General features: G+C 38.8%; 1 protein-coding gene across 1 annotated transcript; it reads right to left on the bottom strand.

Annotated features, from left to right (window-relative positions):
* Positions 1-1104: 1104 nt before the first annotated feature.
* Positions 1105-14619, bottom strand: LOC115801271 (X-ray repair complementing defective repair in Chinese hamster cells 5). The gene is made up of 21 exons (XM_030759041.1): positions 14448-14619; positions 14009-14122; positions 13739-13922; positions 11949-11997; positions 11705-11827; positions 11366-11545; positions 10128-10242; positions 9205-9343; positions 8992-9104; positions 8617-8679; positions 8398-8535; positions 8223-8310; positions 6232-6362; positions 5806-6002; positions 5495-5585; positions 4435-4504; positions 4132-4241; positions 3809-3905; positions 1939-2006; positions 1764-1838; positions 1105-1532 (listed from the first exon to the last, which is right to left on the bottom strand). Exons 1-21 carry the CDS (start codon positions 14460-14462, stop codon positions 1518-1520), a joined length of 2175 nt encoding a protein of 724 aa, XP_030614901.1. The 5' UTR covers positions 14463-14619; the 3' UTR covers positions 1105-1517.
* Positions 14620-15588: the final 969 nt, after the last annotated feature.

The raw sequence follows: 15588 nt of genomic DNA, 5'->3' as shown, positions 1-15588 counted from the left end.
TATCGACGCACAATGTCCAAATTAGGGGCCGCATCGTGCGAAGGACCTGGCCCACGTCTTTCGCAGCCCACGAACACCACAAAGGCCGGAAGTGAGCAGCTAGCCTTCATATCAGCGTCACCTGCCGTCACCTCTGTGTAGCTCATGTCGCCTAGCAACCGTGAGTGCGAAGCACAGCTGTGTAAAAGCAGCTGGTTAAACGGAGAACGAACTTTTTCTCCTTTTTGTGGTTTAATTTTAAGTCTTTAATTCAAAATAAGCTGTTAAAACAAGCAGAACAACATCAAGGAATACAGCTGAGTGAATGATTAATTTCCAACCATAACAAGTGAGACATTAATGTTGAATAAAACTATCCAGTTATGATGCTTAACTTTAATTTCAGGAGTTTGCTTATCACAGGAGCACTTCCACCCTTCGTTGGTCTGTGTAGCAGACTGGTGGGAAAATAAACAAAATTTTGAAGTTTAAGCTTATGTATATTGATTTATTCATCAACTAAACTTAACTTAATATTTCTCATGTCAAATATTGAAATGCGATTAAAATGCGATTAATTTCGATTAATTAATTACAAAGCTTGTAATTAATTCGATTAATTTTTTTAATCGAGTCCCACCCCTAATATATATATATATATATATATATATATATATATATATATATATATATATATATATATATATATATATACACACATACACACACAGAAAGTGCCCTCAGGACTGATTTCTATTTAAAACCACTCAGTATCTGCAAGCTTGTGAACCTTTTTAAAATAACTCCATAATTAATTTGATATTTACCCCTCAGAAAGAACTGTTTCTCCAAGGGGTACCCATTTTAGCCTCTTGTCTAAATACGGCTCAAAAATGCCAAAGTTAAGGATTCAAAATGGTAGTCCACAACCCAAAGGGTGGCATCATGGTGGCAGTGTTCACTTTTATATACAGTCTATGCTAAACACGAGACTGGTTTACTATACTGTACTGTACAATTTGCAGATTATGTCACAGCACTGTGCTTTGCTACAGCTTGTCAGGAGATTGTTGTTCAGTCAATATTTTCATACACAAAAATGTAATGCAACTCATGCACTATTAATCAACTATAAAGCTTTTAATGATTTATCATAATAAACCTGCAGTTTGTTGGGCACTACAGTTCTATCTTCTATAAAATCCAAAAGGGTTTCTTTGTTTTTAGTGCAGACTGTATTCATCATTATTGCAAAGTATCACCGTAAGACCCATAAAAACTGCAGTAATTTTGGCATTTCAAACAAAACACAGAAAGCCTAGACAACAGCCTGGACTGATTTTTGTGAATTCTAAAGAAAAGTATTTTAGGCAGCATGTTTAAACCACAGTTAAGTGCAGAGTTACAAAGAACAACAAGACTCCAAGTAGGAGGAAGGAACAATGGACGGCTGAACTAGTTTGGTCTGGCTGGGCTGAGAGTCCGCATTCTTTTAATTTCTCTGAAGTCCACTGCAGACGCTCCTCTTCCATCTTTTCTTACATCATATCCAGCTGCACAAAGAGGAGAAAAAAAAAATATGGTAACCCCTAAGAGTTTATATCTGACGCCTCAATATATCACACACACAGACACCATGCAGATATACAGGAAATGGTTTTAACATGAGTTTGAGTCACAACAGTTTATATAAACATGTATTTAAAGCCAAAACGAGAGAGAGAGGGAAAAGGGAAAAAAAAAAAAAAAAAGCAAGATGTCAGAAATAAAAATTGCTCACTTACCAAGTCATCAACATCTCCAGTATCTTCAACTGGTCCTGCAGCTGCCTCCTCTTTCTTCTCCTCAGCAACCAGAAACTGTGGGGGGGGGGGGGGGAGTCAGCTTCAGTCAGAAAAAAAACAGGATATTCCCAAGATCATTTCAAATTCAAGTGTGTCAAATTCCCATTAAAGTCACCTGATTAGCTTCGGTTTTGGAGATGGTGCTTCCTTCAACCTCTTCCTTGCTGATTAGTGTTAAACCGTCTGTTGAACAAACTCAAAGTTAAACTGAGTGAACTTGAGGTGACTCATGATTCAGTTTTTTTTTTTTTTTTTTAACAAAAATACACCAATTTCATCCCATTATTTAAGGGGTGCAACATTGCTTTAAACACAGTGCAGTTCTTTCCTTGATTTTTGGGTCATTAGGTCCATAATTTGTTAGACAAAGACAATTTTCATAGTTTTGTGTCTGTACACCACCTCAGTGGATTTTAAATCGATCGATCACGGTGTGATTAAAGTGCTGACTTTCAGGGGTTAAACACAAATGCTGCATTAACTGTTTAGGAATTACAACCATTTCAATACAGTCTCTCATTTCCAGAGGATCAAAACTAATTGGACAAACTAGCATAATTTTAAATATAAGAATTATTATAAGCCGTGGACATCACCCAGTGCTGTCTGCCCTCACCTGAGATGATCTACACCTTTACTGCAGCCACCTTCAGTTGCTGCTTATTTGTGGCTCTTTCTGCATTCAGTTTTGTATTTAATAACTGAAAAGGTGCTCTTATGGGTTGAGATCAGGTGTCTGATTTGGCTATTAAAGGATTTGCCATTTCTTTCTTTGCCCTAAGAAAGTCTTGGGTTGTTTCTGCAGTATGTTTTGGCTCATTATCTGTTTACAGAGAGTATAGCACTGTACACTTCCGAATTCATCTAGCTACTTCTATCAGCAGTCATATCATCAATAAACACCAGTAAGCACTGACAGCCATACATGCCCATAACACTGCCTTTACCATATTTGACAGACAATGTGATGACATCTAGTGAACTGTTTCTCTCCTTCTCTACACTTCTCTCCTTCCTTCATTCTGGTACACATTAATCTTGGTTTCGTCTACCTGTCATCTGTCTTTTAGATGTTTTCCGGCAAAGTCTAATCTTGCCTTCCCGTTCTTGACTGTAAGGACAGGAAGAAAACCATGTTGTAAATCCTCTGTATTTCTAATCATGAAGGCATCTCTTGACTGGAGACTAACAGTTATATGCCTACTTCCTTGTGAGTGTTTTTGACTTGGTTGGATATTGTGAAGTTAATTTTCTTAACCGTGGAAATAATTCTGTCATCATGCACTTTAACTGTCTTCTTTTGATGTTGCTGAGCTGGCCAGTTCACTCATTCTTTAAAAAAAAAAAAAAAAAAAAAAACATGCACCAGATTGTTGATTATTTTTGGTCACTCCAACTAAACTAAACTAAAGTTTGTGCCGTCTCTCTAATAGGTTTATTTTGTTTTTTCAGCCTAATGATGATGTAGTAACATCTGTTTGGGCCTCATGTTGAGAGCTCCAGTAAACAGCTACCAAATGCTTTCCATAAGTGGAATGAACAAGGGAAGAGGCCTCACCTGGCCATGAAATTGGCGCTCATTCAGTTTTCCAAGTAAATATGAAAATGGGGACTGTGTATAAAAATGTCAGTAATTCCTTGACAGTGACTATAATGCTTTTGTAAAACCCTTGAATTTAAGCTGAAAGTCTACACTTCAATCACATAGGGATTGTTTAAATTAAAATCCCGTGTGTTGGTATACAGAGGCATAATTTATCAACAAAATTATGGACCTAAATTTATTTTAGAGGGTGTTTATGAGAAAAAAAAACACAGGAGAAAGTATTTTAATCAAAGGCAAACAGGATGTTTGTAGAACAAATTCGATCTCCATTTCACTGCCCTTACACACCCTCTTCTTTTGCAGACAAATTATGTGAAGGTCTCATGGGGGGATGATTTAACAGAAACAGCACAGCCTTAAGTAAAAAGGCGTATAATACCTTGCACGAGCAGTTCCCAGAAGACCTCTAGTCCTCTGTTTGGGATGCTTCTTTTCAGGGACTGGAGGTAGCTATTGTAGTGATCAGCATTTCCCAGCTGAGTATTAAAGAGAAAATATTTAAATTCCATTTAGTAGTCTTGAAAAAAACTTAAATCTACATACAGACACGTAAGCAAATACTTCTACCACAATAACTGGCTTCCATTCAAGAAAAGAAATAGAGTCCTAATCTTCTTAAGGCTCATAATCCTAATAAAAGCCACACTAACAGAAAATACCACATCATCATGCACTCGAAAGGAAAGATGAATGTTTATTTACCTTAACGGATTGCTCTCTAAAAGCCTGGATACAGGTGATGCTTTTCATGTAGTACTGTGTGTTCTTGTTGCTTAGCAACTGCTCTATTCTGTGAGTCAGTTGCTGGCAGACTGGAAGGTCACGAGGGTCACCGCAACCAAACAAAGAGATAAACACAATTACAGGGGCTGAACATGAGTCATTATGGTTTATTATACAAGTGTGTGTGTGTGTGTGTGTGTGTGTGTGTGTGTGTGTGTGTGTGTGTGTGTGTGTGTGTGGTGGGGGGGGTCCGGCCAAAAACAGAAAAATACTGAAGCTCACCTTCTCCGAACGGAAGAGTCTTCTGTTTGATCAGAGCACGGAAGTCTCGAGCTGGGTCTACACTTCCCACCTGGTCAGAGAATGAAATTGCAGTTTTAAAATGCAGCTGTTCAAAAGTGATGGCACACTTTATCTAGAACAGATGATTTCCATCAATTTCCATCCAAAAAAAATTTTTTCCCCAGTCTGTCTTGTTGCCTGTTTGTTAGCAGGACGGCCCAACTTACAGCTCCAGTCAAAATTTTGGACACACTGACCCATTCATATGGGTGAGTGAGTGGTACTGTATATGTGAGTAACTTTAGTCCAGATTTGGATCCAAGAATTTTTGTAAGGATTCTTTGTCACTCATAGACATTTTGCATCATATCTTCACAAACATATAAGCTAAATTAAAAAAAAAAAAAGTTGGGATCTACCATCTTGATGTTCTCAAGAAGATCCAGATATCATTATGGCTCCAAGGAGTCAATGCATCCTTACTGTGATAAGAATTTTCAGCCTTAGCAGAGGTATGTAGTTTTTTCTTGTTATAGAAAGTGATTATTTACTACCAGGACTGCCAGCATGGAGGGAAATCCAAATCAAGCACCCTGCAACCTTACACAATCTGCTGGTATAATTTGTCAACAATACATATATGTGACAGCTTTATCCAATATTTATTTTTTCTCTGTATTACTCCCTATAATGCTTTAGTCTACAAAAGTTTATCATGTAAAACAGTAAATACGGCCAGACAGCAAAAGGCAGCAAAATGAAAAAAAAATGGAAGGTTGGGAAGATGAGTCAGTAAAGTACATGCAGCTGATGGGACAGACAGGAAGTACTCAGCCTGCATACACCAGCATAAAGGAGGCGAAGTGCACCAGCAGGAGGGACATAAGGTGCCGACCCTGGACAAAGTGCAGCAGGTGTGACTTAATTTCTGTGATTTGTCTACGCTTTTAGTTCCTTTATATGTGAGTGCGTGGGAGAGGAGCATAGCTGCAGCATGACCACAGCCGGCCCATCTCCGAAGATTATTAAGTCACCCAAACCCAACCCCCCCGATTCTCACCGAGGTAACAGAGCCTTCAGCGATGTCGGCCAGGTTATACTCCTCCGCTGTTTCGTCTTCTTTTGCCTTCTTGGCATCAGACTCCTCTGACCTTCAATTGACAAAGCACAGGTTGTTAAATTCCTGAAAGTCATTTGCTTTTTTTTTTTTGGAATCAGAAAATATAAATGAATTTTGCAGACTACTGTGAAATATGTAGAAAATAAAATACCATAAATTACATCTCATAATATTTTATGTGGTCTTATCTTTGAAAGCTTTCCAATATAATTATTGTTCATGACACACCACCACACTGAATCTAAACTTACTCCTTGCCAAAAATCTGAGCACTAGTCTTAAGCTTCTTTTTCTTCTCCACTTCGGTGAGAGGAAACTTCCTCTTCAGCTCCTCAAGTGGAGCCCGGCTGTGTTCTTTAATGACCTCAGGGCGATCAAGAGCAGCTTTCAGCCATGGCTCTATGGGGGGAAGAGGGGTACCGGGGCTTACTGCTCGATGATGCAGACACTAAAACGATGGCAGAGGAGGTGAACCAGACAGTGACTGAGGAGGAAGCAATTCTGGTTAAATCATAGTCAGTTGCTAGCTTGTTGAGCTGTAGTCAGACAGATGAAAGCTTTTTCCTCTAAGCTGAAATAACACTCCACATCTCCTCCAAAAATGTTGCCATCTGCCTCTACTCAGAAGTAATAGAAGACCACACTGAATCTCTATGTTGCAAACAGGACTGCAGTACCTGGAAGTGCCTCTGGAAGGCAGGGTTGGGAAGGTGATGGGGCTTGAACAGGTCTCTTTGTTCTCCGTTCTCATCTTCTTCTACCAACATCATAGAGTCAATCAGAGAGTCCACAGCAGACAGCTGCGCGTCTAAAGGAATCACACCACAGCGATAGCTCATTAAAGTTTATGCCTCATTCTCATTTAGCATATACAATGTGAATGAAGTCAATATCAAACTGTGGGGCCAAAGATATCAAAGCATCAGATAAGCAATTTGGAATCTGCGCCAAATAATAACCATTTAAGGTCCTTCAACTTCTCTTGGATGTTTGTGCACAGTGACTTATGCTCAGGGTTTAACACTGCCTTGAACTGAAAGAACACTCTCTCTTCTGCAGAAACATTAAGCCTGCACAATAAGAATGTTTTTCAGTAATATAGGAGCCATCTTGCTTCCAAAATGAACTAAAGTTTTCATATTCATAGGCAAACAATATTTGAAGCAGCATATTTTGCAAAACTGTAAACATGCTTGGAAGGGAAAGGGAAGGTATTCTTGGCAAAACAAAAAAGAAAATCACAAAAAAAAAGTGTATTTTTACAGAAGATGCACTTGACCTTTAAATATATTTGGGGTAAAAAAAAAAAAAAAGGTGGAGGGGGACACAGAGTCATCCAGTAAGGAGACCTTGACTAGAGTGTTTTGACAGTAAAGCTGTTCTTACATGCGACCTTGCTGGCCCCCAAACTGCCCACGCAGCTGCAGACTCCTTCTACAGATTCACCTACAGAAAGACTGTTCTGCCTTTTACTTTCTCTGTAAAACTGGATCTTTTCATCTTGGTTTACACATTGTATAAGTTTGGGTTTTTAAGCAGGGGTGAAGGCGTACCACTATAAAGAAAAAGGGGATGCTTGATTTATAGCACAAGACAAAACAAAAACTGTTTTTTTTTTTCATACCAAAATTTTTTATTAAGTAACTGATTTATCTTATGTGCATAATCATATGGGAGCTAAAACTATAACTGAAATGAAGATTCAATCATACAGCCATACTGTAGAGGATCTTTAAGTAATAACAGCAGTAATCATGAATTACAAATGTAAACCTGTGATTTAGGGGTGTGCGATATATATTGTCTACGATAATATCTTAATTGTCGTGTTAACGATGTATGGGCCGACATTATTGAGTATGCTATTGACTGGGGAAAAAACAACAATCAAAACACCTTGACTCCACGCGTTCACTACTTCATGCTTTAGTATAGGCTGCTGTGCATGCGCATTGAGAGTGCCCATACTGTGCTCTAGCATAGCTGCCTAAACAACACACCTAAAGCTGGAAATAAGTGAACACTGCGCCAGGGAAAGAAATTCAGACATCGCCAGCCTCGCAATCTGCAGCCTTACATTTAATTCCTAGGCGAGGATCATCTTCATTCGCGTGGAGGTGGTTTGGATTTGAAATGACTGACATTACTCAAAAGACAGCAGTTTGCAGACTTTGCAAGAAAACGGGTGCCGTTAAAGCTAGCTCGACAACTAACCTGTTCCATCATCTCTGAACAAACCACCGCACAGAGGAATCTGGAAAGTTTCAGGGGCCCGCTGCCCAAGACAAACATAAATCCGCTAAGGTGTCTGGCAAAACACACACTCAGCAAAGTTTAGCCCCCCGTGACCCCAACTAGTGAGATAAAGAGGAAGATAATGGATGGATGTTAATATCCTTTAGGTCTTATATTTCACTAGCACTTCTTTTACGAACACATTTTTAAATAATGCAAAATATCGTTATTATCGTTATCGAGAACAATTACAGATAATATTGAGATATTTTTTGTCAATATCGCACAGCCCCATTGTGACGTGTATGTGGCATCCACATGCTCAGAAATACAGTGAAACTATTTTATTTTAAGTTTTTGCATCTGTGAAGGTGCAGACTTAGGAGAATCTGAAAGGTGATAATACAAATCCTCTGATATACAGAAACAGTACCTGATGGAGTAAACTTTTTGCTTTCAAAAGAAGGGAACGTAAACTGTCTGAGGTCTTCCATGAAGGGCAGCTGGACGTACATCAGACACTAAAAAAAGATGAGTGAGGCATTGTTAATCCTGTGCTAACTGCCACATATGTAGTGAATATTTGTAAGGAAAAGCGTGCTCCTCACCTCATAGTCCTTCTTGATACATGGGAAAGCTGCGCCGACCTGAGGGTTGCTGCGCCGGTCATAAGCGTAACGAACAATAGCCACCATCTGGAGTTCATTCAGTGCTCGAATAAGAGCCGACAGAGCCACTCCTGCATGCTGCTCAGGCAGGAAAGTGGACAAAACATTTCAGTATCAAGACGTATTCAATAGCCGTGTAGCAGTTTTCTCCATTCTAACCTCATCATCCCTTGCAGCAAAAATTTTGAGGATTTGAGAGCCCATGAACTGATGACGTCGTATCTGTAAGAACAGAAAGAAAAAGAAACAGCTCAGCCTTAAGGTTTAACATTTATATCATTTTACTTTCTAGATGGGATGTTTGGCCATACAGGGACAATAAAGCTTCTTTTGACTGTTCCCTTATTCACAAGGGGCTGTCACGGCAGGTAGCTCTGTGTGTTTGATTTTGTAGATTTCTGACAGATGCCCTTCCTGATGCAATTCCAAAGGGATTTGTGTCTCCTCCCAGGGGAGGAACAGGGTTCTTTTTACTGTCAGGGATGTGTATAAAGCACTACACTATGGAACCACTCCATAAAATAGGTAAAATACCATGCTCTGTTTGGTGAATCCCAGCACAGCGAAGCACTTCCCATCATGCTTGTACTTCATCTGTTCTTGATCAACCTTGGAGAAGGGAACAATGTCACTTCCATAACGAAATCCTGGGAACAGAAATAAATGAACTAAATGATGACCTGAACTCAAAGTCAGATCAGGTTTTGAGTGTAACAACACTGAGCACTTTTCAAATGGCCTCCTTACCTTGGATGGTGTCATCCTTTTGCACCTCTGTTTCATTGTCATCGTCCAGGCAGTAGACCGTTTCTCTCTTCACGTCATCTTTCTGGTTGCTTTGAGCGTCAACTGTAACCCACATTTTCTTCAGCCTCTCTTCAGTCAACTGTGGGCATGACAAGCAACATTTTTAGATCAGAAAACACTTCACATGAAGAACTTTAAGTGACCATTACTGATGAGCCATCGTTTGTATGTTTGCATGAAATTGTATTAAAAAAAATTAGACAAATTTCTGCCATGAGTGGGAGAAATGAGAAGTTACTGATTTATTTGAAAATTAGTCACCAATTACCATGAAATGACATGTGGAACTCACGGCTTCTGCTTCTAATTAAATAAAGCTGTGTGATAAGGATAACATTGCAAAAGGGAATTAACAGTAAGATCAAAGCTAAGTTAAAATAACAAAAGTAAAAAATAAAATAAAAACTGCCAAACAATTAATGTCAATATGCCAATTTTAAAAAAAACGGCATCACATGAAAGCAAGTCTGTGAAAATATGTTTTAAGTAGCAATTTAAAAAGTCACTGATTCTGCAAGCCTCATCGCCTCAAGCAGGCTGTTCCAAAGCCCTGATGGCAAAAGCACAGTTACCTGTAGAACACTCAGAAGGAACCCACATGAGGATCTAAGACTGCAAACTGGCTTGAGTCAACATTTCTCCTATGTGACTTGGAGACAGGACTAGATGTGCTTTAAAGGCTAGGAGCCATAGAAAAAAAAAAAAAAGCCAGAATTTGAGCTGATGCAATGATGTCTGCTAAAACCACTCTCCTGCACTCTGAAGATGCACACAGAGGAAAGAAGTGTGTGGATGACTTTTCCCAGTTTGGAGTGTGGAAGCACTGTAAGTAATAATCAAGTGCTCTTCAAAATTTAACTTACTGCTTTGTAGCCAACAATTCGGATGGAGAGCGAGCTGCCTATGGTCAGCTGACACGGCCAGGCCACGGGTCGCCTCTCAACACGCTTGAACATACACAGTTCCTGAATCGCATCCCTACAACAGGATTAAAGCACGTGGAAGAAGAAGAGAATATAAACTAGATGACGACCCCAATGGTGTACCTATGACCCCGGGTTTAAGGCCAAGTGAAATGGATCACAGATTCATATCTCAAAAGGTAAAAATACACTCTAATCACTTACAGAACAGGAAAATTAAAAGAATCTGAGGAAGGAATATCACCCTGGAAAATTTGACTTTTTCAACATTAAAATAAAAAAAAAAAAAAAAAAAAAAAGAGCAGACCTTGATGACTCAATATGGAACATATTTCTCTGTGCTCACCAAAAATGATTCAATTAAGGCAGCCACCTCTAAAATTTATAAAGGCTTTTTGACACACTAAAACTCACTACAGAATACACTGAAGGAAAATGGGAAGGAGAGGACAGTTTTTCAATATCAGATGAGAACTGGCTGAATGATTGGACATTCCAAGGCAAATGTACAAATTATCACATATGGAAATAATGGAAATATTGAATTTGCTTATTTATCACACTGAAACACAAAGTACATTTAGCAGGAGATACTAAATGTTGAAGGTAATGTGGGTTTCAGGAAGGCAATCACTGGCATATAACCTTGGAATGCCCTGTAATAATGGGAATGCCCTTCTTGGTGGAAATTCTCAAAAGGCTAAAACACATACTTTTTATGTGTGGAATAAAGTTTTCCACTTTATTATTTAAACATGTTGATTTTTCAGGCAAAAAAGCACTCACAAGGCACTGTTTCCTGAACCCCCCACAAGAGTATATCTATCTATCTAAACCCAAAAAAAGAAGAATTAGAAAAAATTAGAAAAAAAGAAAAAGAAAAATTAGTTAATTAAATTGTGGGGTAAGTTAATTAATTTCTATCTTCCTTCCAAACTCTTCATTACTTTGTGTGCACACCTCATCTCTTGACAGAAGATATGACCTTGTACCTCTCCTCTCTTGATATTTGCCTTCTAATATAAACTGCTGTCTGAAAATAAAGAGTTTTTAATACCAAAAGGCAAATGGAAAACAAGTAATCTGAGACACCAAACATCAACTTCATCTTGATTTAGAAAAACATTTCAGAGAACGTCTATTTTTTTTGTCAGAAATCTAACAGGAGGTCCACCTACCTGAAGGTGTGAATTTCATCCAGGCCATCTTCCACATCCAGGCTTAGCATGATCTCTTTCACTAATTCCATGTTTTTCCTCTGTTCCATAGAAAGACCTTTGCCTGTGCCTGGGTGACCGGGGCCTCTTCTGTCCAGATCCCCTTGGCCCTCCTCTCCCTCCTCCACAGGGAAAGGCAAACTGGAAGTCCAAAGATTACAGTTAAATCAAGAAAAAAAATAGCAAAGGACTGATAAAAGTGAAATATCATGAAATCAGCTTTAATCAGCTTTACATATCAGTTTAATAATGCATTCATTTTGAGATGCCACATTGTGAATGTTCATGTTTGAACCTTACAAGAACTGCATGGTGATGCCAGACTGGGTGAGGTTCTCAATGATAACCTCCAGGCTTTCTGCATTGGTCTGGGTGTTGAGGTCAGTCAGCAGGGCAATGTTGAGACAATCATATTTTTTCCCCCTTAAAAAGGTACCATTGAAAAAAAAATCCTTCAGCACAGTGAAAACTGAGATATGTGGACTTATGTCAGATTTTTGCTTTTCAGTGAAGCACAAGATTCATGAAATACTGAGTTTCTTACTTTGTTTCTGTATGAAGAAGATCCATGCAAACTACAAGGGCATCCAGCCCTGTTAGAGACCAGTTAAGGAGATTCAGACAGTTTAGCAGCATTAGTTTAGCAACACAAATCATACCAGACATCAATAAAGTGTCATTCTTCACCTCACTAGTGCCGTCTACATTAGTGTTAATAAAAGCAACGTGATTCTTTTCTTTTTTTAGAAAGCACTTTAATGAGAGTTCTAATCACAGTCATCAATGCTACCGCGGGAAAAAAAAAAAAGAACTGGACTACTGTAAATTTTGTATCATGTACAGTACTATGCAAATGCCACCCCTCATTTCTTTATATTTTTCCTTCCAAGGAGCCAGACTTTCTGAAGCTCTTTCAATGTTTTTCTTTTGGCATTGGCTGGTATTCACTCATTTTCATTCCGGTCCTTGTACCGGACCATTTTCAGAGGAATGTCTTTTGCTTGTTTGCTTGGCACTGACTATGAAACATTCAAGGATAAAAAAGGGACCAAACTCAAGGGATGAACAAGTGTTTTGTTTACACATAACAGACAACTCAGCAAAGAAGAAATTTTAAATTTTGTTTTCAGGCACTTTGTTACTAGAAGAATAATCTGTCCCTATTTCTTTAGTCAAATCTACAAAAAAAATTGCAAAAGATAACACAGTTTAGCAGGTATTTTTTTACACAAACAAGGTGATTTCCCAAGAGGTATTGGCTGAAAACCTGGCTTATCTCAGCATGGTGTGCAGTGTCCTTAAAAGATTTAAATAAATGGGACAAGTAGAAGACAAAAGAAGAGTTGGCAAGCATAAAAAAATATCTACAGCAGAATAACAGTATCTGAAAGTCATGTCCTTAAGAAACAGGAAAAAAATTCAGCAAAGACCTGACACAGGGCCTGAGACATGCATTTGGCCCTTCAGTTGACCCATCTACCGTTCGCTGAAGCCTTATCAGAAAGGAAGGGAAACATGGAGAAAAGGCTGAGGTATGCCAAATTACACAAGAACTGGACTGAAAATCTGTGACAACAGGTCTGATGAAGTGATGAATCCAAATTGAAATTTCTGGTTCAACATCTGTATGTATGGAGAGAGGTACAACAGTGAGTGTCTAAAGCCATCCTTAAAACACGGTGGAGACTGTGTCATGGTTTGAGGCTGCATTTCAGCCAGTGGTGTTGGGAATCTTGTCAAAACTGATGGAATTATAAACACAGAAAAGTACCATCAATTTCAATCCACTATGCAATACTATCTGGGAAGCATTGATAGGCAACAGCCTCATTTTTCAGCATGACAGTGATCCTAAACACACTGGATTATATCTGGATAGAAAAACCCAGGCCTCCCCAGAGCCTGGACCCCAGCATTATTGAAGCAGTGTGAGATCATTTTGACAGCAAATGGAACAAAAGGCAGCTAATATCCAAAGACGAGTTTTTAGAATGATTCCTGAAGACTACTTAAAGAAACTGCAAGAAAGCTGCCTAAGATAGTTCACACTATGTTGAAGAATAAAGGTGGTCATACTAAATATTGACTTTCAGGCTTGTGAGAATTGTACAAACTCTGTTTTTGCCTTATATACTGGATTTCTATGCATGTTTGCACATTTTTAAATAAATAACTGCACCTATTCCTCATTTTCCTAGCTCATTTCCCCATCATCATTTTCCCAATATAAAGAAAAGAGGGGTGGATCGAGACCTTTTGCACATCATCTTTCCTGCAGAGTTAAGTTTTTACATGGTATTAATAAAAAGATGTTCAGAGAAGGAGGAAGGATACAGTCAGCCTGCTGATTCTCTGGTTGGATCTGATTTTCAATCTCTATCAGCAGGTCAAAGTCAGGGACCATGAGGTGTCGATGTACTCTGATGTGCTGGTATTGGCCGTTCTGGCTCAGAGGATTGTCTGTGGAGTCTGTGCCAAACAGGACCAAAGCGAGCTCAACCTTTGTCTCTGAAAAAACCTGACAGAAAGAGGGGAGAGTGTCCAGAGGGTGCTTTAGATGACAGCCTCATCAGAGTGCTTTGTTTTATAAATGTGCAAATGTACCTGGCGCTGAACAAACTTCTGGATGACTTTTTTAGCAAGTTCAAAGGGAGACTCTTCCCCCGGGGCAGAGTTAGACATGCTGAGGCCTACATCCATGCACATCACCACAGCTGTCTGCAGAGGACAAATTTCTTTAATTCATGACATTTCTGTTTAACACTTTAGAGGTGCCAAAAACACAAAAGTACTTCTTAATTATTACTTTAAAGCCAAGTTTTCTTGTGCAATTAAAGCCAGTAACTGAGCCTTGAATGCAGTGAATGAGGGCGTGACAGCCTCAGTCTCAACATGTCCCAACACATCGCTGACGTTAAACGCTTCAAAGTTCAATGAAACAGCAAATTATTCCTTATGATTAAAAGCTGCACGAGCAGTATTTAACCGACCTCTACATGTATGTGGTTCAATTCTTTACCAAGGAAAATATAAAATAACTTACTTTACCGCCTGCCATCTTCTTCGCGCTTTCCCTCCACCAGAGGAAAGACTGTGTCACTTTGTTATGGATCCGGAGAGAAACGGTGAGCTGCGGGAACAGAAACGAAGTTCCTGTTTACAGTGAGATTTTATCCGTACGTCACACGAATTTATTATCTATTGTTGCTCACCGTAAATTACAATGTGCCCTAAATGTGCATCAATACGCATTAAACAAGACCGGTATAAAGCCGTCACAAAGGCTTTCGTGGTAGAAAGACTGCAGCGCCGGTCCGATTAAAAGCAAAAATCAAATGTAGGTCAAACGCCCTCCAGCGTCTGTGCTCCTACAATATGCAAATAGTTTGGAGCTGTTGTCAAGATTCAAAAACACTGAGGTTGAAATAGTTATATCTTTTCCATCCGTAAATTGATTGTTTTGTGTCTGTTTTATATATATATATATATATATATATATATATATATATATATATACTCAGATTTTTCATTTGCAATTATTTTTGATTCATTTATAAATTATAAGTCTGACTAAACCGTCCTTGCAGTGCTCAGTAAACTAGTCAACTTCCCACATGCCCAGAAAAATGATTAAATGCATAGCCTTATTATCTTCAATCATTCAGTAGCAATGTTCATCCATGACTCACGGGTTTGTACCTTTACACTTAAGTAGTTTTGCGTTTTTAATGTATTCATATGCTCAGACCTTGTGTTTTGTACGTCTTATGTAACTTATTTATTTTAAAGCTCCAACTAGAGCCTAAATTAGCCTGACAAAATCAAACCGTAAAAAAAGAGGACACAGCAGAACAAGTTGGTAAATGTATGGCGACCTGTGTTTCTCACTAACACATGGTATTTGGAACTGCTGATGCTCCATAAGAGAGTCTGGATTTTCTTCAGTGAGTATATTGCAGGATAACACTGGGGTGCCAATAATCAGGTCTTAAAGCACCCCACATCCCAGACAGCCATCTGCATGCACCATGCAGGTTTACAGGCTGACTTGTATTTCTCTGGTGGTTAGTGCGACCACAGAAAATACTCACCGGCTTTTACAACACAGATTCAAAAATCAGCCTGTAGTTGAGATGTAATAACACAAAACTTTATTTCATATGTGTAAATGTTTGCATCATATA

This window comes from Archocentrus centrarchus, chromosome 21, assembly GCF_007364275.1.
Source record: "Archocentrus centrarchus isolate MPI-CPG fArcCen1 chromosome 21, fArcCen1, whole genome shotgun sequence".
Taxonomy (NCBI): domain Eukaryota; kingdom Metazoa; phylum Chordata; class Actinopteri; order Cichliformes; family Cichlidae; genus Archocentrus; species Archocentrus centrarchus.
Note: the sequence above shows the minus strand (reverse complement) of the source record. Positions and strands in the feature narration are given on the sequence as shown.

Bases quoted from the DNA above. Each gene is read 5' to 3' on its own strand.
- LOC115801271 (XM_030759041.1), bottom strand. The intron at 9,105-9,204 runs GTAAGGAGGCCA...TTCTGTTCCCAG, and splicing joins AAAGGATGACACCATCCAAG to GATTTCGTTATGGAAGTGAC. The intron at 8,536-8,616 runs GTTAGAATGGAG...CTGCCTGAGCAG, and splicing joins TTGCTGCAAGGGATGATGAG to CATGCAGGAGTGGCTCTGTC.